Source organism: Pholcus phalangioides, unplaced genomic scaffold (assembly GCF_987345545.1).
Source record: "Pholcus phalangioides strain wild (caught in Gottingen) unplaced genomic scaffold, Ppha-v1.0 ptg000014l_1, whole genome shotgun sequence".
NCBI lineage: Eukaryota > Metazoa > Arthropoda > Arachnida > Araneae > Pholcidae > Pholcus > Pholcus phalangioides.
Window position 1 is genome coordinate 8,333,105 of NW_028301607.1, and position 26,698 is coordinate 8,359,802.

Here is a 26,698-nt window from a genome sequence, read left to right on the forward strand (position 1 = left end):
CAGAATATTTAAGCGGCCCGTGGCATATTTTCAGCTCACTTAAATGACCCGAGACACAGTTCCAGAACACTTACGGCTGTATTCACCAACACAGTTTCAACTGCAATCGCAGGTGAAAGGATTGAAGATCGAAACGGATTGGTTAAATTAAGGATTTCAATCAATCCGTTTCGATCACTGATCGTTTAACCTGCGATTGCAGTTGAAACTGTGTTGGTGAATACGGCCGTTAAGCGATCCGTGACACATTTAGAAATCAATTGAGTGACATGTGACGTAGTTTTAGAGCATTCAAGTGGCCCCCAGTGCGGTTCTACATCACTCAAATTACCCCCGACACATTCTCAGGTTATTTAAGTGATGCGTGGCACAGTTCCAGAGCACTTAAGCGGCCCGGACACATTTCCAGATCACTTGGATCCGCGAAACATTTAGAGATCACTGTAGGGCACTTATCAATAGGTGGGGTGTTACTTCAATTACCCACAAACTATCGAAAGGTTTTTCCCATGTTTGGCGCACCGAGTAAGATGCCATCAAAAATATTTTATATTTTCATAAAAAGTGGTTGATGACGTAAGCATTATCCCAACTCCCCTCCCCCCCCCTTGTCAGCAAATCGGAAACCCCCTCTTCCCCCCCCCCCCATCGATGATGATGTAATACTTGAACGGCTTCATACGGGAAACCGACTGTAGTTAATTTTTACAAAAAATTGGGTTTGAGGTTGTGGGCCGGCATCAAATGACTCCGGAAACCACATTTTGCTCGCGAGCCACGGCTTGAGCATTTATGGTTGAAAACAAAACAAACTACTAGATCGCATGTGAATGTACACCATCATTCCAGAGGTTGAAGTATGATGACACCAGATGTCACTATCACCGAAACTTGTTTGTGCTGTTGATCGATTTTCTGCTTCCCCTACCGCAGTTGATCTTCAACTAGAACTTGTGGTAAACTTTGTTGTTTTTGTTGATGGTGCAACTTCCCCGATAGATGTTTACTGATTTCCCGTTTCTTTGGTTTGTATAATGTTGGCAATTATTTGCATTTCTCATTACTGTTGTTTCTACTTTTTCTTTCTCTTTGAAACACAAAATTCTCCCCCCCCCCACGTTTCAAAGCCCACTGCTTAACCTCTCTTGCATCATCATTATTTCATTCATTATGTAAATATTGGATCAAAAGTATTGATTTTTTTTCCTCCGATGTTTTGAATTGTTTCATTGAAATGTACGTTAGATGGCGTCACTTTAAAACGTTTTATTTCGATTTCGCATAGTTTATTTACTTGTGGGGGGAAGGGGGGATTAATGAGTTTTACATCATGGCAAGGTCAGTCTTGAAGCATGTGGGACTTACCCGGGCAGGACCACAAATGCATGGGGGCCATCTGGTGTTATTAATTTATTAATTTCTTTTGCCAGTACTGCCAGCCAAATTTATTAACGTTTCAATAAATTTGGGGGCCTAAGTGATTGCTTTGCTTCATGTGACAGAGCCTGGGTGCCTTGCGGTTTTTCCAGTACAGTACTGCCGCTGTGGTGGTCATAGTGACGGACTCGCAGCGCGAGGATCCGGGTTCGAACCCCACTGTCGCCGCAGTGGTGGTCGGCTGAAGTTGGTTTCCTGTGGTTCCCAACTTCGAGGTGAAAATGCGAGCCGATCTCCCCGTTGAAAAGTCTCGCCACAGAGAGCAACAGGCCTACAACGATACAATTATTCACTCATGGTTAGAAAAAACTGGTGGCAGATGGCAGCACTACACATAACAAGCATTACACAGAAACAAACTTCATGTCAGGTTTCACTACACGTACATGCACATGCCAACATGTACCAATTCGTTAGAGGTTCCATAAAGAGATATGAATGAGGTACATGTATGATTTAGCTGTAGAAGTTGTGGTTTCTACAGTACTACCAGCATGCCCTATATCAAAGGTACTCAACCTTTAAGACAGGGACGGCCACTTCATTGGCTTGAAATATGTGTCATGGGCCACTTAATTGACAGGTTACTAAACTCGAATCAGATTACTTAAGTAATCTGTAAATATGCTATGGGTCACTTGCCACCTATTTAATTTTTGCAGTCAGGTATGAGGTCGCAGGCCACATCAGAAGACTCCAAGGGCTACATTTGGCCCATGGTCCATGGGTTGAGCATGTTGGTCTTACATAATACAAGCAAACCCATGTCCCATTAGCCAGATGTGGCTCTTAGAGTCATCTGATGTGGTCTACGACCTCGAATCTAATGTTGTGAAAATGAACCAAGCACCAGATCACCATGGTACAGTTCCAATATCACTTAGGTGGTTCTCTGCAAAAATAGGCCTACAGATCATCTGATAGCTATTTCAGATCACTCTAGTACTAACCTGGTTTCCTGCTCTCTATCTAGGTCACTCTTTCAGTCATTCCCATACTCGCATGCTCTTTTAGTTGCTCACTCGGATATGATTCCTCTCTCTATATCTCGCTCTTTTCTTTATTTATATTGCATTTATGCACTCTAGGTCACTCTTTTAGTTGCTCACTGACATGCATCCTTGTTTTCCCAGGTCATTCCCATGCTTGTACACTGTCAAGTTAACTCTTTATGTCACTCAATTGCCCTGTAGGTCACTTTTTTTGGTCACTCCCATTCTCACAAACTCTCTATATGACTCTTTTGATCACTCCCAATGCTTGTACACTCTTCTGATAGATCAATCTGACCTCATCCCTCTCTAGACATCTCTTGTAGTCGTTCCCATGCTTTCACACTCTCTAGGTCACTCTTTTGGTTGCTCACTGGCCTAGTCTTTGATCTCTTTGCAGAAGCAGAGTTATAGTTTTGCTACCTATACAGTACATGCAAAAAACATTTGACTGGAACTTGTGCTGTCACCTATCAGATAAAAAACACAAATGTTATAATTCTTTGATTGCAATTAGTGACCGGTTTTGATTAATGTACCACATAAATAATAATGTGGTATGATATTATTACATAATTTTTGAGCAATAATATGAATTAAATTACTAAGTTTGCCTCAGAGTTTTAACAGATGTTGTTTGTTTGCCATGAAATAACACAAGTAAAACCCACAGAGAGGAGTCGGCCATCCATGGCTTTATATCCTCTTCGACCACATTTACAAACAGCCAAGCAGGACTGACTCCTCTTTGCAAGTTTTACTTGTGTTACTTTACAGCAAACAAACTACAACTGTTAAAACTCCAAGGCAAACTTGACCATTTATTTATATTATTGCTTAAAAAATATCTATTAATACAGTGGTTCTCAACCTGGGGCCATATGGCCCCCTTGCGGTCCTGGGATATTCTGGGGGGGGCCACGGGAGAAAATCAGAAGAAAGGTGATCCACGACAGGTGGTGAAGGGAGTTATAGAGAGCTGTGATGAGAAAAGGTTTAAAAGTGAAACATGGTTGAAAAATATTACTACTTTCAGAATTCATCAGATCCGTCCATAGAACCAGGAGTTCTTTCTTAACCCTTGGGTCTATGTGGGCATGATCCGTGTCTTCATGCCTATAATGGGAGGCACTATATGGGATTTGGTACTATGATTTTCATATGTAAGCTGTTATTTCCAGCTAAGTATGGAGGGCCGCCATACAGCCGCCACAGTAACATTTGATGTGCTGGAGGGTCAATTTATTGTGCAGGTTCGTTGGATCGTCCCGTATTTTACACAGACCATTTTTTACCATATAATTTGACTCCTGGGAGGGATGATAATCCATCATTTTTGAATCCGTGCCCAGCCAGAATTCCAGAGATTGATCTGATTTATTAAAATTCCATTCATAAGAAAAAAATAGAAAGTATCTCACTCTTGAATGAGGGTAGAGGGAGGCCCTGGATAGGACGGTGGGGGAGGGGGGGAGCATGAGAAAAAAATGTGATCCATAGGGGGGGGGGGGCATGAGCTGAAAAAGGTTAAGAAACACTGTATTAATATGCCACATTTTTTTTAGGCGATACACATTAATCAAAAACTGGTCACTAAGTGCAATCAAAGAATTATAACACTTGTATTTTTTATCTGATAAGTCGCAGTTCTCTCCAGTTCAATTATGCTTTCTACATGTAATATTATATTACAGTGTCGAACGGTTGTCTGTGAATTGTTAGCCTGTAAATTTTCCCAGTGATGCATTTTCCATCTATGAATTGTTGGTCAGTGAATTTTCCTAGCAGTGAATTGTCTGTGAATTTCCCGTAAACTGATTATAAAAAATAGCTTCCTTTGTCAATCATTTTTGGTTTTACTTTTTGCTTTGAACTTATTAAATGAACTCTGAAAATGTATCTAATTTTAAAATAATTTTTTTTTAAGGTTTTAATCTTTAAATGTTTCTGAAATCTTCGTAAGAAAAACTTTTGAAACCTCTCGCTGTGACTGAGAGGATATTCTTGGACTAAACGTTTAACGTTGTCATTATGATGAGGTGATTATGCAGAAAACTTGCTTTGTTTTGTATGTTCCAGGCAATGAAAACTAAATCATGTGTTTCATAATATAAAATAAATTAGTAGTTTCATTTCGTTATTTAAAAGATAAAAAGACTATTCTTGTGATTATTCTCCCTTTTCTACATGCAGGGTGTACTGTAAATGCTAATGTGACCTTTATCTCATCAGCCGTCTGTCATAGATGTATGATTCCAATTTTTAAAAAATGCTCAAAAGCCGTTCAAAACTTTCCCGGTATAACCAATTTTGAGAGTGAAAATACAGCATGTCACTAAAAAATCTTAATTTTTATATGGTCCTCCAACTTTCAATTAGAAAGTTGTTGTCCTGTATCACCTGAAGTTAGCAAAAAAAAATCCATGGTTCCAAGTGCAATTTTCGCTAAGATATTTGGATTAAAAAATCAGAGAAAAGTAACGAAAGAACAGTAAAAACTAACTAGACGATGCTCCTCCACCTCATTTATGCTGTTCTTTCTTAACTTTTCTCCGACTTTTGAATTCGAATATCGCAGTGAATATTGCACTTTTTAAAAACATGGTTTTTTTTGCCTCAGGAGAGACAGGGCAACAACTTTCTAATTAATGGTTAGCAGATGAGACACTGTATAAAAATTTAGTTTTTTTTTACTACATAGAAGCTCCCCCAAATAGTACATATGTGGGGAGAGGTGCTGATGCTGTGTCAAGAAAATAGGGAAAACTACTGTTCGTAGTGGAGACAGTAGGCCTATAAATTTTAGTCTTGAACTGAATTTGGAACTGAAGTCATCAGCTTTTGCAGAATCGAATTGCATTTCCCCATGCGAAAAAAAAGGGGTTGAAATATTGATTCAAATATTTTTAAATATGAGCACTTATCCAAATACTATATGTATGTACATAATTTAAGACATGCAATTAATTTCGTTGAACACATCAAGTTAAGAGTGAGATAGATGGCCTTTTTCTCAGCCCGAGATATCAAGGAAACAGTTGTTTTCTGGATATTACGCTGAGGTGAACTCAGAAATAAAAAACTCGAAATCGAGTCCCTGCTTTTCTTTCCGAGTTCACCTATATCCGGAAAATAGGTGTTTCTTTGATATCTCGTGCTGAGAAAAAGGCCATCTACTCACTCTAAACCGTCCCACCTGGGGGTCATTTCCTGAAGTTAAGAGAGGCTACTAATGCCTCCACTTCAGCACCTCATGCCACAGGGCGTGAAATAAGGAAGGCAGGGTCGTGTCTCCAGTGGTGTAGATGGTAGCATGCTTGCCGGTATGCAAGAGGGCCTGGGTTCGAGTCCTGGTGGAGATGAGATGACTTTTCTTTTCGAGTTCACCTCAGCATAAATCAAGTTAAATTTCAAACTTTTAAGCAAATTTTTTTTGATAGAATTTTGATCGTGATTAACAATTGATTCAATTAATCGGACCATCCCTAATTTGGATATTACTATATCCGTCCTGTGTGCTATAGTTAGGCTATTTTCCACTTTCGTAAGGCAGCTCATTCCAGAGAGAGAAGGTTTTTTACTTCTACTGTAAACTTGTAATTGATGAAATGTTTCCTTTTGAAAATAAGATCTTCATTTATTTATTTTTTTTAGAGAAAATATATTTCTAACATTTTCATATTCTTCCACTAGATATCTAGTCGCAGAAGCCATGGGAAAATTGAGGCTCGTTGGGAAATTCCCCCAAAAATGCTTCAGGAACGAATACTTCAGGTACTCGACTCTCAGCAAATCAAGAAATACTCGCCTCTTCAAAGTCTCTACCGCTAGTGTCACTCCAACACGGAACATAATGTTTATAGCAAGAGCTGTAAAAGGATTGTTGAAGCTGCGATACATTGCCATCGGCTCTGCTGTTGGTGGTGGAATTCAACTTTCAAAGGTTAGATGAAATGTCTAATTTTGGATTGTAGTTTCGAAACTACGATTGATCATATGAATGCAGACTTTTTGTTTTGAATATTTTTTCAAATGATATGAAATGAATTTTCAAGTTGATTTAGTCTTAACAAAATGTTGGAAATAAGGTGTTTTGTTGATTTCTTTCTGTTTAAAGAGATACGATGAATGGAAAGACAATCTGCCAGATTTCAGTTGGATGAATGATCTCATACCGACCAATGAGCAATTCGGCAAATTCAGAGAGACTCTAACAGACTTGAAAGACAACATAAATTTTCCAGACAAGGGTTGGATGAAAGAACAGTTCTCATTGTTTGGCGGCAAGATCCAATCGATCGGTGAGCTGTTCGATGATGACGCTTCTGATGGTGATCCAACCACTGCTTTATCTGAAGGTGAAGCAAAATAAAATATTCCTTTACTTTCTTTAGAGCTTTTGAACATCAGTCATATTAACAGCATATCGTCACCTTGTAATGAAAACCTTGTACATCGAAAATTCCCAACTTTGCAGGAAGAGCAAAAAAATAATAGGATGTCCTATCGAATAACACACAAAAGGGGGGGGGGGTTCATTTTTTTTCTCTATAGAGAGCAGACCATTGCAGATTTTTTACTTTTTTCAAAAATGGTAATGGGCGAGATGTTCTCAATGTGAAACTGTCAAAGTAATTTTCAAAAAAAATTGATGTGTGAGGTTTTGATTATACATGATGACATACCATATTTACTCGCATATGGGATGAGGTTTTTATTCAATTTTCACTGCTTCAAAAATGTAGATGATCCTATGGTGCATGAGCAAAGGATTTATTGAGTTCTTTTAAGTTTTTTTTAAGCTATCCATAGCTCGTGCTGCATTTATAGCTTACTGCTAGGCTAATCTGAGATGGGTCACCCCTCAGACATATGCATCAACAAGATATTTGAAGATTGCATGAGTAAACTATACGTGGACTGGCTTACTGCTGAAGATCGTGAAGTGCCCTCAACCAGTAGCATCAAATGGGCCAATGCTTCAAAACTTGCTACATGGGTGTCAGATTTGTTGAAAAGTATACATTTATAGCTGATGTCAAAGTCATTCAGGAAATGCTGCATTTCAAATACACTCGACGGATTGGAAGAGGATGCTTTTGTTGAGTAAGAATGAAAATGAGGAGAGTTTTAACAAAACTTCAAAGGGGGAGTCAGAGTAGACTAAAGATGACAGCATCAAGAAAACATGGTTTTGTGCCTTGATACATGCATCTTATGCTATTATCTATGAATTAACGAAATAAGGAGTTACATAAATAAATCTAGTTTCCTTTATTTTGATCTCTAAAATCATACTTGTCCTACATGCTAGTAAATATGGTAAGTATGAATGAAGTACAGTAGTTTATAACGACAGTAATCTATTGTTATGTCATTTTTCCAGTCTTTCAGACATGTAATTGATGATAGACCCTTCATTGGTATTAGTTAACCCCTTGTCCCTATATTTTTTTCTTATTTCGTTTATCATTCAAATGACATCATATGTTTTTGATAAGCAGGGCCAGATTAACCATTAAGCAAAATAAGCATGTGCTTAGGGCATCGGCAGGAAAGGAGCACCACAATGATCAAATAGTATATTTTTTCTATGTAATTTTTTTTTTCCTAGCTTCAATCATCGAGTGGGAAATCCTAAAATTTGAGAGCACTCTTGATTAAACGCAGTTGAAGATCTTTATCAAAAGGTTGACCGTGGCTGCAACTAAGGGAGGGCAGAGGAAGGGGATCTGGTGTCCCGCGGCACTGGACCAGGAAGGGTGCTGGGTTTACTATTTTTCTGCCAAAAATTAAATTACGGGGAGATAGCACCAAAACGGATACAGATCCCCAAGTGACAGAATAAATTTTCCTTTCTAGTTGTGGCCTTGAGGGTGACACAAAAGCAGAGAGACTAAGTTAATTGCAAACAAGAACTCTTGTTAATACTCAGTTTTTGTATTGAGATTTCACTGAATTTCCATAAAGTAAGTCCAGAACCATCTCAACAGCATCATAGTGTCGTCATCCCCCACCACAGTCTGGCTATAAATACCTGGAAGACTTGATTAACTTTGCCAAAGAATATTAGGAAGTCACCAACGAATAAGGCAAATACACGGAAAATACAAAAAATCCACCAGTGGGTGTCTTCAGAGGAAAAAATATTTAACCACTAATCACACGCTGACCGAGTGAGTGTTCTACTTGGGTTGAATACCAAATCTTAACTCTTGGTCGCTTATTCTGACCATGACGTTTGAAATGAACAGACATACTTTTTTTTCCATTGAGCAACCGAGAGTTAAAACTTGGTATTCAACCCAAGTGGGATACCCGGTCAGCGGAATTAGTAGTTAAATATTTTTTCCTCTGAAGATGACAGCCATTGATGTCAAAATGTATTAGGATTTTTTGTATTTTTCGTGTATTTGCCTTATTTGTTGATGACGACTTACTATAAATACCTGCCTTCGAGTTTGTATGCTTACTCTCTCCAAAATTTTAACCAGATAAAATTCATGAGGCCTCACCAGCACTTGAGGCTTTCGAGCTGTGGCATCATGGGCCTCTAGCAAAGTGATTTTTCTGAACCCCTCCTCATTCCCACTTGAAAATACTTGCTTACTTAATTTACATACTTATTCTCGAAAATTGTGAACAGAATGATTCTCATAAGGCTTCTTCCATGCATTAAGCTTAAAAGTAAAGTGGGGGAGCACCAAAATCACTCAAGTGCTTAGGGCCTTCATATGGGTTAACCTGGTGAAATTTATCAATGAAATTTTGAAATAGAATATGCCTTATATGTTTTATGTATGAAAAGTCAAGAGAGAAAAAAAATAGAGTTATTAAATATGCTATTATTTTAAACCTAATCACACGAACTAAAGTATTTCAATAAGATTAGGCTGAAGACCCATGATTATCGATCCTGTGATAAGCAGGGCGAGGATGATGCAGTTTAGTCATAAGAAGTCATCAAGCTATGTGTAATTGAATCAATACAACTCATGGTTGTATCTTCATTTCCTTCTGCATGCTTGATACAATCATTTATATTAACATTTCGTTTTGTTATAACTTAACATCTTCATTTTTAATACCGTAATTTCCTGCTTATAGTCCACATTGGAAGAATTTGCAGATGCCAATTTTGTTTCTTTTGTTTGAAAAAACAGGATTTGTGTAGTTCATAGTGGTGAATTTATGCGTGTGGAAATTTTGTTCATCAATATTGCAATCTTAAGAGGAAAGAGTTTAATTTTAAGAGAAATTCTCTGAGTTTGGGTATTGCAGAATTTGAGATATTTGTTTGTGTATAACTTATAACCTGCATGTATTAGGCTTCCTTTCAATTTTTTTGCCTGATATGTTTAAATTTGTATCTGCATTTGTTTTCGTTTGTTTTGTTTTTTTTGTTCATTTGCTTATTCTATATATTTCTCCTTATAGGTACAAGTCAATCATCTGTGCCTTTAGGTATCATTTCGATTTCTTAGGAGTGTGTGTGTGGTTTGGCTTGTTTTTATTAATTTGTAATTCAACATGTTTTGCAAAATTATTATTTTTTCCCGCTATGTCTTTGTTTGGGCATTCGAGAATAACTAGACTCATTTCTTTTGCTTTCTTCTACTTTTTGCTTCAGTTTTATTTATTTTTTTACGTGTAGGAATTACATCGTTTTCTACTAAGGTACAGTCAGGCCCCAATATAACAAACTCTGATTCAACAAATTCCTTGATTTAACAAGTTTTTTTTCTGAAATTCTGTCAAAAATAAAGGTCAAAGCCATATTTAACGAATAAAACACCGTCGATATAAAAAATTTTTTGCGAACTATCCCTAACTTTTTTTTTTCTTGTTTTGCACATCACCCAAAACCACAATTTGAAGATTTGACTTCTCACAATTTGACTTTCAGCTATTCTTCAGAGACAAACAAAATAATTCTTTTTGAAAGAAGCGTACATACAATATAACCAGCCATTTAGCGTGTATGTGGGAAGGTTTCAGTGGCCAATTGGTGCACACCAATACTTTAAACATTGTGCCATCCGCATGTTTAGATTTCAGTAAAGAAATAAAGTTACTTCAAGTTTGTGCTCTGCCTTGACAAGCAAAGGATGGTTGGTCATCTGCAGAGAAAGTATTTTTCGGTTAGCTAAAAAAATAACTTCAATTTTGACAGAATTCAGTAACAATGTTGGATGTATGAAACAAACTTCCATTAAGTAATTTTTTCATATATTCTGACTTTATATTCTTCAGTTTATATGTATTTTTTCAATTGTTGCAAGAAATATGTTGCACTAGTAACCCCCAATGTAAGTAGCTTTTAAAATTTGTCATTTCAAATGTGTTTACGCTTCTGATCAAAATTTGACCACAATTTAGCAAATAAAATTGTCAGTTTCTCACGATCTATTAAATCAGAGTTTGACTGTATTTCAAGGTTACGTGTTTGCATCTATTGATATCATCCCTGATGGACTTAATTGCCTAATGCATGTTTCAGTAGCTTCTTTCTATACTTGCCAAGTACTTTTCATATACATGCTGTGCACATATATTTTTTGCAGATATTGTACTGAGCCACATCTCACCTTCCACAGCCTCATATGCACTCTCAGGTGAAGGTTTGATAAAAGATGAAAAGTCAAGGATCGAAACTCTGCAGGAAGAGCTCATCAAAGTGCAGGTAGTGAATAACCAATTGAAAATTTTTTGTTCCGTTGCTCCATCACTCACAAATTTATTCAAAATATTTATGAAATTATTTTCCTACACTTGAACTCTAAGGATTGTTTTGAATATTAGATTACATTATAAAATCACACATCGAGTTGCCATGGTTGAGAGCTTTTGATCATTTTGATGCTTAGTTTGCATGCAAGACCATATCTGAGGATGATGTCACTCTCCGCTATCAATACAAAGGTTTTAATCAAACCCGCGGAAAGTGAAAAGACTTGGGTTCAATTCCCTGCAGGGGCAGTTGAATTTTCTCTTTCCTAAATATATCTTCACATCAGCCAGCTGTTAAAAACCTTCGTAAGACCATATCTTTCTTCTATGATGAGGCTTGACCCCCCCCCCCCCCACAATTTTATCTACAGTGAAACGCCCATATAACATTACTCAAGGGACTGGTGAAACATACAGTTGTGAAGGACTTACCATAATAGATGGAATATACAGAGTTTCAAACTGCCACAGATTGTCTGTAGTTTCTACGAACGACCTCGATGAACTATGGAGCTTCAGGAAGCTCTCAATACTACAGAAATCGGTTTAAAAAAATTGGGTCTTTGAGTTTCTTGTGGTGTTTTACTTAACTGTAATGATGAATTCGTATATGCATGTGAGAGAGTTCTAGAAAAGACAAACTTGGAGCTGATCTGTTTTGTCTGTGCACGGAAAGCAATTTTTTAAGCCACATCTAAACCCACAGCTCAATACCCAAATGCACAAAAACCAGTTTTACCTCAAAACCGCTCCACATTGTTTGCTAAATACAGGTTTGTGAATGGTTCAGCATGCCTTGTCCGTGGATCTGGCTTCATTTGAATAGTGCATGGTCAAGCTCGCGGAAATTGTGTTGCAAAGAATGTTTCATCGTAGGTGCCGTAGGAGCTCTGATACAAAGGAAATGGGGATGGGGGGGTCTAGGGTTGCTAGACGTCCCACAAGAGTGTATGCAGGTTGGAATTGCATTGACTATTCATGAATTATTAAGGAAATTTGCAACCTGAGAATGTTGCTTCAGGAGGGGTGGGGTTGGGGCTCATGTGGCCTGAGCCCTCTAGGTTCCAGTGCCACTGAGATGCTTTATTTAATGAATTTTCAATAAAAAAAAAAAAAAACATTTTCAGTGATTATTTTTTATTGTCTATGATTATGTTGTTCTGGGGTATCCCCCCCCCCTCCCCATGGCAAAGCTGAACATTCATCACTACTGACAAGCTTTAAGACAATGTTGGCATGTCACTATGAGAAGTGTATCAAGACTAAGGAATAATATCGTTATACAATAGAACTTCGATTACCCGGGCTAATGGTGGGGAAAGATGATCACAGATTTCCAAAAAACACTGTTAAACGAGGGAATGAAAAAACTAAAGTAACGAAATTGCAAAAAAAGTATGTATTTTACTTGTTTAGAATGACTATCCAGTGTGTGTATTCATATTGTCCAAGCTAAAAAATCTAATTAAAAAAAAACCATTTGTTTGCACACTTACTTAGCCACACTATTAATGAACTGGACTTCACAAGTGGCAGAAATACAGTAGAACCTCGATTATCCGGGCTAATGATTGGGAAAGTGATCATGGACAGAGGCGACAGCATGAAGAAAATATTGAGGGGCTGAAAGTTGCCAGTCTTGTATAAACAGAGCTTGCATGTAGGAGGGAGAGGAGTTCATGGCACATTCATTAATTATTAGGGGAAGGCCTCAGCCACCTCATAAAATTTACTGGGGGGAGTTCTGAAAATAGCCTCAACCCAGGTTCCGTTGCCTATGATAATGGATAACCAAAACACATGGTTATCCTTTTTCTGTCATGTTCTAAAATGTAAAATGAAATAGAGGATAGCACTCATTCAGCTGATGAGTCATGCGGCCACACATCTGAAGTTGCACCATTATTGTGCCTTGTCTCTTAGTTGTAAAATAAAGCAATACATTTTTCAACTAACACTCCCTATGAATGGAAGCTTTCGATGTGAATCTTCTAATGTCCATCACCCTAGGGATATTTCGGTTATTATGTGTGCATATGGGGCTGCTGTTTCAAGGCGATTTGCCAACAGTCAAAAAAAATTTCCAACTAGATTCTTCATTAAAAATAACTAGAAACCAGGCTTGAACAACCAGGATTAATTTTAGCCATTATTCAGATGACCATACATTCCATATTTTCACATAATTTAATAATAGGCCCAGACTACTAGTATGCAGGAAAAAGTTTTGAAAAAAGACCAATAAAACAACTAGCAAAACAACAAGGTGGGTATTTTCCCAATTAAGAAAAAAATAGAAAAAAAGACCTGATCTAGTTGGAAAATAACTAAGTTGGCAATGCCTGGGAACTTCATCTCTGAGAATGAGGAGGAGTGTAAAATAATGAAGAATTCCAACAGTTCTGTGAAATATAAATGTTTGTTTCATTACTGAAAACCTTCATAAAATATTATGTAAAAAATCAAAAACAACAACACCACTGATAGAGAAGAGCCAAACTTGAAACCGAAATTTTCATAGCATGGTTAATCTACGCCCGTATAATCAAGGTTTTACTGTATATGCGATTATTGTTATATACAAGATTGTTATACAAGGATGACGTCACTCTCCGCTACCATACGAAGGTTTTAACAACTGGCTGTTGCAAAGATATATTCTATATATATATTCTATTCTAATATATCTTTGCAACAGCCAGTTGTTAAAACCTTCGTAAGATTGTTATGTACCATGATTTTCACTGTATTTTCTTCTCCACGAAAAATTTAATGCTAATCATTTTCTAAGTGATCAATACCAAATCCAAATACTCAAAATGTAATTCAAATAACTGATATTTGAAATAAATAAGATTAGTCTTTCAGCTTTTCTTTTGCGATGGTTTATTTTAAAATAAAAAGTATATATATATGTTATGATAAATGTGATAGATTGGAGATTATGCATAATCACTGCTTATTATGTATAATCGCCAAATTTATCACAACATATATACTCATACTGGGAAACAGAATAATTTTGTTTAGAAATTTTGCCTTGAATTGGATAGGCTAACTGTTGTTCTTAATTGAAAACAATGTATAATATGTCTCTTATTCTGAGTTATAAGATTGATTTTCAGGTATTTAATTCTTTTTCCTTCCCCTAGATAAAATATCAGAAAGAGGTGGAAAGATTGGAGAAAGAGAACAAAGAGTTAAGGAAACAGATAATGTTAAAGTCAGAGAAACGAGGCAGTACCCGTAGAGTAAAGGTATTTGTTCAAGTAACATATATTTTTCATGGATATACGAGATGTAATTTTTCATTTAAAAAAATTACACCAATCTTTCTAACGATAATCATTTTGTTATTACAATTATTATTATGATATTCCAGAAAATATTTGTGTCAATGAAAACGTTATATTGAGAATTAATTTTGTTTTTTAGTGCCTATCTAATGCTATAATTTGTGTTCAGTATTTAGTTTATGAATCTGAAAATGCATTATAATTGGTTTTCTTTTTCCATATTCAGAAATCTTTGATAGATATGTATTCAGAAGTTCTGGATGAGCTCAGTGACTATGACTCAAGCTACAACACCCAGGATCACTTGCCAAGGGTAAACATGTTAGAAACTGTTCAATTTTAATGGCATGTTTGCGTAATATAATTCAACATGAACTCCTGTCAAATGACTTTCTTGATCATATGGTAGTACAATAATTTTCTCATTGAATTGAAGCATTGTTTTTCCTCTCCATATTTTTTCATTACTTTTTTGTTTTTGTGGCATATTTTTCAAAAAGTTTGTGCGCAACCATCAATGAGATGTTTGTCTACAACACAATATACAACAAGCAGATATAGCCTCTTTGAAGGGAAGGGGAAGACACAGATGATGTGTCTTGACATATCAAAAAAAATTTAGGCACCAACCAAATTTCTTAGGAGCTAAGCAGGATTTTACTTCAGGAAAAACAATCTTAAATAATGTTTTTTCATCGACATAATGACTCCCTTCACATGTTTGAAGATGCATGATTTTGAGTCATCATTAGACTGTCACATATAGAAAATTTTAGGCGCCAGTATGAATTTTAAAGTTGCCATGGTAACCTAGGCACCTGAGATTTTTCAAGCCCTTTGTAAATGGGTGAGGAAAGGCGGTATTTTGCCTTGGCTTATGTCGCCAACACACTTTTTTTTGGGGGGTGGGGAAGAGAAGGTGAAACCCTATCCTGATTTCAAAGATACAATTTTGTTGTCTCTTGAAAGTCATTAGGCCTATACAGTAGAACCTTGTTTATATGACATTCAAGAAGCCAGGTCAAAACGTCATGTAGATGCACAAGTGATCCAACTGAGAGTCCTTAAAAAAAGCCCCCCACAAACAAACATTTAAAATATCCATTGATTGAAAATATTCAAATAAACTCGATGTGTTCGATTTGGATCTCACATTTTCATTGCCTGCAGTGTATGTGCTCAACCCTTGGCCTGCGAGCCAAATGTGGCCCTCGCAGTCATCTAATCCAGGATCTTATTCTGTCCGCTATCTCAAACTTAATTTTGTACAAATAAACAAGGCTACATATTTCCGGATCACATAAGTGGCCTGCAGAGCACTTCAGATCACAGTGTCACGCAGCACATTTTCAGATCACTTGTTGACTGAGTTGACTTGTGGCATATTTACCAATTGCTTTAGTTACCTGCGGCAGTTCCATAGCACTTAAATGACCTGCACCACAGTTCCAATAAAGTAACATGCGTCACAGTTCCACATAAGTAAAGTAACTCACAACCCATTTATGGATCACCACAGCACAGTTTTAGACCCACAACACATTTAAACATTATTTAGTGGTTGAAGGTTTTTAACAACTAACTGATGCAAAGGTGAATTTAGGAAAGAGGCTAGGACGCTCACCTGGAAAGTGAGAAGACATTGAGTTTGATTCCCATCAAGGGCAGTTAAATTTTCTCTCTGTTCCAGATCACTCAAGCACCCCGTTGCACATTTACAAATCACTGAAGTGATTCGCTGTGCTGTTCCATATCACTTAATTAAGTGGCATACAACACATTTCAAGTCCGTGAAGTATCCTGCACTCTCCTAAAGGTTGAACACCCTTGGTCTACATAAATTGTGCACATTTGATGGATATGAATGACATTTTTTTTTAAAGATTTGTAGTTTGACGTGTAAGCATTGAATAATTGAGGTTTTGTGTCAAATAAATGAATTATTTTAACATTAAAATGTATAAGAACACCAATTTTGACCAAAGCTAAACATCTTATAGATGTGAAAATCGTGTAACTAAGTGATGCATAAACGAGGTTCCACCTTAACAGAGGTTGACTGTATTTTGTTATGTTTTATCCTTTAGCATGTTGTAGTTATTGCTATGAATTTCCTTTTATGAGGGAAAAACAATGAATATTTTCATAAAAGAAAATTTGATGGAAACATTTTCTCTCAATGACTGTTATATTGATTAGGAGAATTCATCAAATACAGATCCAATAAAATAACAGATGTTATTTCAAATTGTTAGAAAATGTACATGAACGGCTTCTTTCTAGGCCAAACTTGTATGTGTGTAATTACCAAATTTTCCTAAATTTTTTTCAAAAATTTTGTAATCTCTAGGTAGTAGTTGTTGGTGATCAGAGTTCAGGAAAAACTAGTGTTTTAGAAATGATAGCTCAAGCAAGAATTTTTCCCAGGTATATCATTTTTGTTTTTACCCCCACCCCAACTATTTTGTGTTAACGTTGCCAACATTTTATATTGAAAAGTCTGTTGGTAAAGGTATAACTACAGTGGTGGATCCTGTCTATGATGTTTCCTTTTGCAATGTTTTCTCACTTAGTATGACTTATTTTCATGGTTCCATCTTTTATTAACACTCATTAAGATTCCAGTTTAAAAGTGTTTTCCCGCTTTCGACAGTTTTTAAAAAAAATGTTATAAGCAAAATCTTCTTTATTTTCTTTGGTATAAGTTTATGATAATTTTTCTTTTTTTTCTGGGCATTCGAGTAGAATATTAGAAGTTTGTTTATTTTATTTTATTTATTTATTTGACAGAGGAGCTGGTGAGATGATGACAAGGGCACCGGTGAAAGTTACTTTGAGTGAAGGCCCATATCATATAGCTTCTTTCAAAGACAGTGCTAGGGAGTTTGATCTTACTAAAGAGAGTGAGGTATTGTCTAATGTTCTGACCATATTAAATGTATGTTGGCATCTGTTTTGTAAAAACTGTATCTACCAGTTTTTTTTATGCCTGTCCATCATTGAAGTTTGATAGAATATTATAAATTCTTATAATTTAAGTTGGCATATTCTCAGCTGTCTACAGCTTAATTACCCATTAGAAAGTTTTAAATTTTTGGGAATGTCAATGAAAAGATGGGAAAAAAATTGAGATCAAAATTCAGTTCCAAAATTATTTACTAGATGGTGCTTTCTATGCATATTCTAGTGCACATGATAATTTTTGTAAAAATGTGACAAAACTGCTCAAGCTTTATGGTAGGGTATCTAAACATCTGGCAGAACCGTTTCCATTCAAATTTCTTCTCTAAAGAGCATTGCATTAAGTTCACAAGAACATGCTTTGTTGGTGAAACTCTTTTACAAACACAATGATTCCACATCGAAAGCTCGGCCAAATGTTTTCTGTTTTTTAAAAAAGCTTTGGAAATTTTCCTTATTTCTTCATTACAACACTCCTAAAGTTTCATAATTTTCTGATAGGTGATTGAGGCTGTATACAGCTTAAAATGTGCAAACTTTTATTATAGACACCCAGTATTCTACATTGAAATGCTTTTTAACCTGAATGCAGAGTGATGGCATTAAATAGAACTTTTTGAAGTTATATTGGAAATTGTATATAATTGTATATTATAACTGTATTCAATGCAGTAAGTAACGTTCATTTGTAGGAAAATTCTTGTTTATCTCCCATGTTATTGCTTGAGTTTTTCTATACATATTTGTGATAATATAAATTATTTAAATATTTGTTTTCTGTTTTCAATGAATTTCAGTTATCTGAGTTAAGAAGAGAAGTTGAGATTCGGATGAAGAGAAGTGTATCAGAAGGCAAGACAGTCAGCAGTGATGTAATTTCCATATTTCATCTAATGCAATTTTTTTGGGGTTTTTTTCACGTCATTGAAATGCATTGACTCATTTTTCTTGGGAATTGGTAGAATGATTCATGCACACTTTTTATTTCCATTTTTTATCATGTACACTTTATACTTCATTTTATCACATGCTATAAAAATGTTGCAACATTTACTTGTGCAGGTTATATCTATGACTGTTAAAGGACCAGGACTGCAGAGGATGGTGCTGGTCGATCTCCCTGGTGTTATTAGTGTAAGTTGATTGGATATTATTATTTCTCATCACTTATCACTTTTAACAAAGCCCAAAAAGTTGAAAATAGTTGGAAAATATTTCTAATGTCCTTGTGTGAGCAATGGAAGAGGTAACACCCCCTGCTCCTCTATTTCAGTATACATGGCATCAGCTGTTTTTGGGGCTGTCTTTTCATATTATCCTACACCATGGTTAGAATAGCATTTACCCTACTTGAAGGCAACTTAGATTTCCTCATTCTGGGAATTTTTATGGTGATCGGTCAAACCGTTTAAACATGTGTGGGGGAAAAACACACACACATCAGTAGAGAGATATGTTTCAGAGTGGAAAAGAAAATTTCCCTCAGGGAAAAAAATAAAAAATTCCGGAAACACGAAAAGGAGGATAAAAAGGTGATTTTTCCAAAACGTGAGAAGGTGCTTGAAATGATATAAAAAAGGAGGATGTCTGGTAACTCTAGTCATACATGTTCAATTCATCCCTTGGTCCTAATGTGACCCTCCCCCCCCCCCCCACTAACTCTGTCCAAATGTTTTCGGAGTAATCTGCTGTAACCTGTGACATGAAAAATAATTTGATTGTTAATTGATAAAAATCAGAGTTAGAAACATCTGACATCCGACTTGAAACAGCATCTCTCCAAAAGTAGAATTCAGTGTTAGCATTAACACCATACCACTTTCACCCCTGAAAATGGAAGACGGGTGGCAGTACTTCTCAAACACAAAATATGCATATCAAACTCTGATGTTATAAATATGTTAGGGAAACATAACACTTTTATACATTTGTATGTTTGTTTAAATTGGGAGTTCTCCTGAGGAAAGCTTCAGGGTTTGACTTCAGGGTTTGCTTCACTCCATCATCATGTACAGTTTAATAGAATTAGTGTGTGGTGCTTCTGGTCAAGTGCTTTTGGTCACGGAATCCAATAGAGATAGTTTCAATAGACAATTACAAAGCCTACACTCTTTAAAAGGTTGAGCCTCCTTCCCCCCCAATCTAAGTCAAATTAATTAGTGATGATAATTTTGTTGTCCATACAACATACTGTTGATGAAAGAATACCTAAATTTGCGAGATGGCCAGCCAAAGTAGGAAAAAAATGCTAGTCATTTGTAATAATTAGACTTTGACCACTCCTCTCAGCCAATATGTGAAATGGCCTGCTAATTTGCAAACTGGCCTATTTTGTGCTTTGGCTGTAGCATGTATATTATGGCCAATATCTAAAGTTCGGTCAATGTGTGATATGTCCAGATTTCAGACTGACTTTATGTACATAATAATTTAATTTATTGTTGCCAAAATATCTTCATTTTGCTTTGAAACATAGTTATTTTAAAAATATATTGATGCAAGATCATGGCTTTCATTTCTTGCTGCAACTCTTCAATGATTTTTATTTATGCAGACAGTTACAACAGACATGTTTGAAGGCACGAAAGAAGCTATCCGTGACATGACACAAGTTTATATGAGCAATCCAAACTCCATCATCTTATGTATTCAAGGTATGCTTATTAATGAATTCAATATCTTCAAAGAAAAATGGTGATAAATTCAGACTCTGTTCAAGCATATGTATTTGTGTATTGATATGCCTTCAAAAGAACAGGTTTGGAGAAGTTTGCAAATCGATTGATTGCTTCTAATTTTTTTAATACTTGTATATATTCTACATGAAGATCTTTGTAACCGTATTCACATATGTATTTGAAGCCACAAACATGTATTGCACTTCATTATAGAATTAACATTTTTTTTTCCTTTTTGAACACGCAGATGGTTCAGTGGATGCTGAAAGGAGCATTGTTACTGATTTAGTGAGCCAAATGGACCCACTTGGGAGGAGGACTATCTTTGTTCTCACTAAAGTTGATCTTGCTGAGCAAAACTTGGCTGATCCAAGCAGGGTAAAGTGATTTTAATCATATGCCTTTAATCACCATATGTAATGTAGAAATGTTGAGTTCACATTATGAGTTATTTTTTGAGCTCTCTTCAGTAAAGGCTCAATGATACTGAGTTGAGATTTGAATAAGAATGAAAAGTTTCATGCTTCAAACAGAAATTTTGTATATTTTAATCACAGTGCATTTTGCTTAATGTGATCACATTGGGACTCGGGGGGGGGGGGGGGTTTGATTACAATAACCAATTGATAACTATATCCAAAGGAAAAGTAAAAGCAAATACGATGATCATCAGTATACGTTTGATCTAACACAGTGATTCCCAACGTGGGCGTTAACACCCCCTATGGGCGATGGGAGAAAAACATTTCTGGAGAAGGGAGCGATGGGACAAAAAAGGCTTGGGAAACTATGATCTAACAAATCAAATGGAACACATGAAAATGGGACAACTCTGTTTTTCTTTTCTGTATAATTAGTTGCAAAATATTGTCAATAATGATATTTTTTCACCTAGATAAAGAAAATTTTAGAAGGAAGGTTGTTTCCGATGAAAGCACTCGGCTACTTTGCTGTTGTCACTGGACGAGGTATGTTGTATATTATTCCTGCTTTACTATGTCATATAGTGAATAGGGGGATTAGAAAAATTGATGGCAGATGACGGCACTGCACATAACAAGCATTACACAGAAACAAACTTCACAGCAGGTCCATTGTACATTGCACATTCCAGCATGTACCAATTCGTTAGAATTGTGCAGAGGAATGTGGACGAGGTGCACATCTGATTTAGTAGTAGTGATTAGGGGGATTTTAAAACATCCTTTTTTATAAAGGTTGTCTTAGTTACTAGTTTCGAAAAGCTATACTTGTCTTTTGTTTAACTGAAAATGATATCAAATTGTGTTCAATTCCAGTTCATTTTACATATATGAAAACAATAATTTGCATGGACAATCCAAAAATTTTTTACTAAAATGAGCACAATTTTACAAATGTATATGTGCAACCAAATCACGGAAAAAGGAAATTGAGTAACCTGATGAGCTCCATAAGAGGATTTGGCAAGAGAGCAATTAGATGTAGGCTACAACTGATGAAGTAAAAGTGAAAACACACACGAGACCATATTGCTCTCAATATATCTATGTATCCTGGTGATATGTACGTTTTCTTCACATTACAGGAAACAAGGATGATGGCATTCAGTTGATAAAAAATTATGAAGAGAGTTTTTTCAGGAATTCCAAACTTTGTAGGTAAGAAGCCACAACTATAAATGAAAGTACAATATTTTTCTTCTGTCGTTCTGTTCTTATATCTACATATTTTAATTTTATGCTAATATATTCAAGAGTTTTTCATGAATTGTTTGCCACCAATTTTCCCCTCTAAATTCTTGATTCCCAACATGGGCCAATTTGATTTTTTAGTGGGAGCAATCAGGATTCATGAAAACTCGTATTTAATGAAAAAAGAATTTAGAATTAATGAAAAATTCATATTCATTAGGAAAAATAACTTCTCAGAAAAATAAAGAATTAATATTTGATAAGGAAATGATTTAAGAATTAATGAAATTTCATATTTAATGAAAAAAAAATAGAATAAAATTCTCTCCAATAATATACGGCTCCCTATTTGACTCTAAGCCCTTGGATCCACCCATAGGTGCCAGAGCCTAGGGGCTGAGGCCATTTTGAGCCCCTCCAATAAATTCTGCAAGGGGACTGAGCTCCCCCCTTCCCCAATACTTTCTGAAAAAAACAATGCAATGCACCTTTTCTCTCCTCCGCACTTGCTTGAGTCCCGTATATACGGGACGACCAGCAACTTTCATCCCCTCCAATATTTTGTTGATATCTGCACCTCTGGGTCCACCTGTTTAGATGCCACTGTGTAAAGATACCAGTCTTGGGCTTCATGGAAATTTTTTTTTAGCCTACACTGTCACAAAGGTTGAAAACACCTGCTTTAGACCAGGTTGATAGATTTTTGGCTTCCTCGACGAGGATGGGAGATCCTTTTTTCAAATAATAAAAACTACAGTAGAACCTTCCTCAACTAACACTATCGTTTATCAAGCTCCTCCCAATAATGGACGTTTTTTTTAATTACATCGACGGGCATCAATGTATTTTGCTATTCATTAACTCCTTTCTAATGAACAAACTTTTCGGTTCCATGGGTGTCCGTTATTGACAGGTTCTATTGTACATTTCACAGAAAGGGGATAGGAATGTAAATAAAACCTACCTTCGAGAGGCAGTGAGCAAACAGGCTAAATTGACATTTGAGGGGAGAACAGAGAATCTCTCCAAAGAAATTTTGAGTTTTTAACCTTCAAAAATTGTTTCAAATTCCCAGAAATTGATTGAAACAGCATTTAATGATTTAAAAAAATGTTTTAACTTTTTGGCAATTTTTGATCGTATTCCCCCCCGCCATGTGTGTCTTTTAAAGGGGGTTGGGACCGCTGCTCTAATCTCATATGTGTGAGGCTGGGCATGGTAGAATTGCTTTCACACATGCAAGATCACTAAATTAACATAATCTTAATCATATTGATCTCTAAAGTGCATACCAATATTGCACTCAGAGAAAATTTGTGCTTGCACGTGAGATGAAAATTAAAGGGAGCGTTGCTCATCACAGTACATGATTTTTTTTTGATACATTGTTGAATTTTGTAATTTGAGGTGTTATTTTTCTTGATTTTCATATTAAATGTACTCAAAGATACAGTTTTTATTGAAATAATTTTAAATATTGATAATTTCACTAAATAGGGAAGGAGTGCTTAACATGTCACAGTGTTCAACAAAAAACCTTAGTTTTGCGGTTTCCGATTGCTTTTGGAAAATGGTTAAAGCCTCCGCTGAGCAACAAGCAGATGCTTTTAAAGGTTATTTAATATTTATCTATAATATCCCTCTCTCATTCATTTAGTATGCTACATTAACGTTTCATCTGTATAATACTATATATCTGAATTAAAATTTGAATTCTGGTTTGACAAAAATCATTATTTAGGAGTTTTACTGTTTACTATAGTTTAGTGAATGAACTTGTTAGATGTGTTTGTTATTAAAATATGTGAGCTTACGCATCTGAAATATTTCTTTAGCTGCTCGGTTCAATTTGGAAACAGAATGGAAAAACACATTCCCAAAATTAAGAGAGCTAGACAGGGTAAAAATACACTTTCATTTCTCCTCCAAATATCTATATAGGTATCTCTCGCTTTATGTGACTAAATGGTTTTACAAAATAATCCCTTAAGATGAAATTGCATAAAGTGAGTTGAATTTAACATGGGTAAGATATGGATAGAAATTTTTTCTTCAGAAGGATGAGAGAAAAAATAATCTCAACTCCAGCAGCAAAATAAATTTTTGTGAATGAATCCAATTATATTAATTTTTATTCCTGACTGTCCTTAGTCGGGTGATTAATGAACCACTTCATCACACACCAACTAAAACCATATCACTATGCAATTTCTGCCGTTAACAAGTTGGGTTGGAAATGAAGGTGCCATCTATCGGTGGTTGTCTCAAGCTCTTTCTGGAAAATATCTTATCTATATAATCTTCCTCTGGAATCGAACCTGGGACCAGATGGTAACCATCATGGTGGTAGATGAGCATTTTACCACCATGCCACTCAGCTGATGAATGAACTGGTTGTGACTCCCTAAATCTTTGTCTCCTGAAAAGTCTTGGCTGATAACTTTCCTTATGAACAGTCAAAATCCAGCTCACTGACATCATTCTTAGTCTCTCTATAAAAATTGGTGTAGTAAGCCAGAGAATACTGAATATCCTTTGCAAATGTAAGTACTTTCTCATAAAGATCATTTTCTTCATTTACAATTCTGATGCCATTGTCAATGTGTTACCAAAAGATGTTCATTAATGTGCTCTTGTGAGTTGGATTTAAGGGTTTCATCCACTTTGCTTCTTCTACATCGTCACATGCAACAGATTTTGTCACCTATGACATATCTTTGATTTTAATCCTAAAAACCAATTAAATTCCAGGCCAAATTTTGCAAGCTGCTGTTTTTTGAATTAACTTTTCAAAATCATGAAGATCGTTAAAGAGAGATCTCATAAAGCGAGGGATACCTGTATTCTACAATTTGTTTTAGAGTTTTTCTGTTCATAAAGCTTTGTAATCATTACATGCAGGTATAGCAAAGCTTCTTTTTCTTTATTTTATTTCTTAGGATGAACTGTTTGAGAAAGCAAGGGGTGAGCTGCTTGATGAAATAATCAACTTGAGCCAGCTCACACCAAAGCACTGGTAATTAAAATCACCCCATTTTAATTAAGAATTACTCATTGGAGTGTAGGTTTTTATGCAGCCTCAAATCGTTAGATACAAAATCTATGAATGGTCATTGATTTTCTATGTATATGCATGTTTTATAGCTGAAAACTATTTTTTGTGCAGGGAAGAAACTCTTTCCAAAAAATTATGGGAAAAGATGTCAGTTCATGTGTTTGAAAATATTTACATACAAGCATGGCAGGCTGGAAATTCTGGGTGAGTTGATATTTTTTTTTCTATTTTTAGGGTTTACATAGAAAAATTGTTTCAATGTGTTCACCTTTTATGGTGTTCAATGGTTTTGTCTCAAAATCTTTTTATTCATGTACTCTTACCATGTGTTTATCCACTGGTAATCAATATATTTCTCTGCCGTTTGTTATGTCTATGGTGCATATTGAATTGTCTTGTAAAGAATGAAATCGTTTGCCTGTGTTTATATTTCAGATCCATTAATACCGCAATTGATATAAAACTAAAGCATTGGGCTGATGAAGCGTTACCATCGAAATGTGTGCAGGTGAGAATCGCTCTCTGTAACTCTATAATTTTTGTCATTTAGATGTGATTACAGATTTTACCCAATATTGATGTATAGTTGAAATACAGATCGTAACACTAGATTCACACTTAGATACATACATTTCTGGCACAACTTATTGTAAATTGACTATGGTGATAGTCCAGAGTTGTACATACACAGTTTGAAACAAAAAAAAAAGCATAGATGCACTCTGTGAGAGCAAATTTTTTTATTGTGAATTAAAGATCTTCTGACGTCACTCACGTTATAGTAACTTATATTGTATTGACCCTCACATAAAATGAGATTAGAGATATGTGTAGAATGTTGGAATCTGTGCAAAACTCTGTAGAAAATAACCACCCAAATAAAGCTGTAGTAGTGTGCAAGCAATGAATCTATCCAACGAACACTGCAATTTTCCATTTCCTAGAAATTCTAAAAAGGAGGCAAAAGCAAGTGTCATTGGATAAGGCTCTTTTTGAAATTCATGCAAAAAAATAAGTTTGCAAACAACAAGAAGTCTGTAAATTGTCCTAAACGATGGTCCTTCTCTCTCTCTCTCTAGAGTATGTTAATAGTCAATAGTGTTTGTAAACATTATCATATTGTATATTTATTTATGGCATTATTTATATTGTGTATATTTTATTGTATTATTTATTATTATTATTGTGTTTAATTATTGATTGAATGCCGTTTTTATCAGTCATTTTTATGTGAGTGAATAATTGTGGAACAAATTATCCAAGTTTCTATTATTTCCTATGAGGAAGTTTGATTCGAATAACAAGCACGTTGGTGGAACGAATTAAGCTCATTAACCAAAGTTTAACTTGTATAAGCATTTATTTAGTTATGAAATATTAGTTTATTGAAAAAAAGTCTTTCTGATTATCAGGGACTTAGAATGACACTGAAAAAATTTACAAATATGTTGTACAAGTGCACACACACACACACTTGACTTTTAAATTTTACTGCAAGTATTAGCTGCAATTTATTGCAAACGTGTTTTACATACGAGTTAAAATGCCATTCATATTCTTCAATTGAAGCATACATTGAATCTGTGTTGTTTTGAAACAGGTTGGCTGGGACACTCTGCAAGAGGAATTCTGTCATATACTGGAAGCATCCAAATCATCAAAAGATCATGATGATCTGTTCGATAATTTGAAGGATGCAGTTGTCAGTGAAGCCATGAGGAAACATCATTGGGCCGAAAAAGCTTCTGATATGTTGGTGTGTTATTTCACTTCATTTTCATTGCTTCTTCAAAGATTGTAGTTAAGGTCATGGACAAATCTATTTCAGTTGGAGATTTTCAGCATTCATTCATTTTATTTAAAAAATGTCAAATTT

At 35.6% G+C, this 26,698-nt stretch overlaps 1 protein-coding gene across 2 annotated transcripts in view; it reads left to right on the plus strand.

The window, feature by feature from the left end:
• Positions 1–936: 936 nt before the first annotated feature.
• Positions 937–26,698, plus strand: part of Opa1 (Opa1 mitochondrial dynamin like GTPase) — a 31,916-nt gene continuing 6,154 nt past the window's right edge. Inside the window, exons 1-21 of one of the 2 annotated variants that reach the window (XM_089241676.1) lie at positions 937–1,025; positions 6,123–6,372; positions 6,547–6,787; positions 9,867–9,893; positions 10,994–11,112; positions 14,312–14,416; positions 14,682–14,768; positions 16,806–16,882; positions 17,246–17,363; positions 18,214–18,288; positions 18,479–18,550; positions 19,971–20,070; positions 20,342–20,472; positions 20,990–21,062; positions 21,662–21,734; positions 23,265–23,380; positions 23,603–23,667; positions 24,707–24,783; positions 24,934–25,026; positions 25,258–25,330; positions 26,423–26,578. In XM_089241676.1, the coding sequence (XP_089097802.1) occupies positions 6,142–6,372; positions 6,547–6,787; positions 9,867–9,893; positions 10,994–11,112; positions 14,312–14,416; positions 14,682–14,768; positions 16,806–16,882; positions 17,246–17,363; positions 18,214–18,288; positions 18,479–18,550; positions 19,971–20,070; positions 20,342–20,472; positions 20,990–21,062; positions 21,662–21,734; positions 23,265–23,380; positions 23,603–23,667; positions 24,707–24,783; positions 24,934–25,026; positions 25,258–25,330; positions 26,423–26,578 (2,109 nt within the window). In that variant the 5' untranslated portion in view covers positions 937–1,025; positions 6,123–6,141. The remainder of the gene's footprint in view (positions 1,026–6,122; positions 6,373–6,546; positions 6,788–9,866; positions 9,894–10,993; positions 11,113–14,311; positions 14,417–14,681; positions 14,769–16,805; positions 16,883–17,245; positions 17,364–18,213; positions 18,289–18,478; positions 18,551–19,970; positions 20,071–20,341; positions 20,473–20,989; positions 21,063–21,661; positions 21,735–23,264; positions 23,381–23,602; positions 23,668–24,706; positions 24,784–24,933; positions 25,027–25,257; positions 25,331–26,422; positions 26,579–26,698) is intronic. The other variant, XM_089241677.1, reaches the window with a different exon arrangement.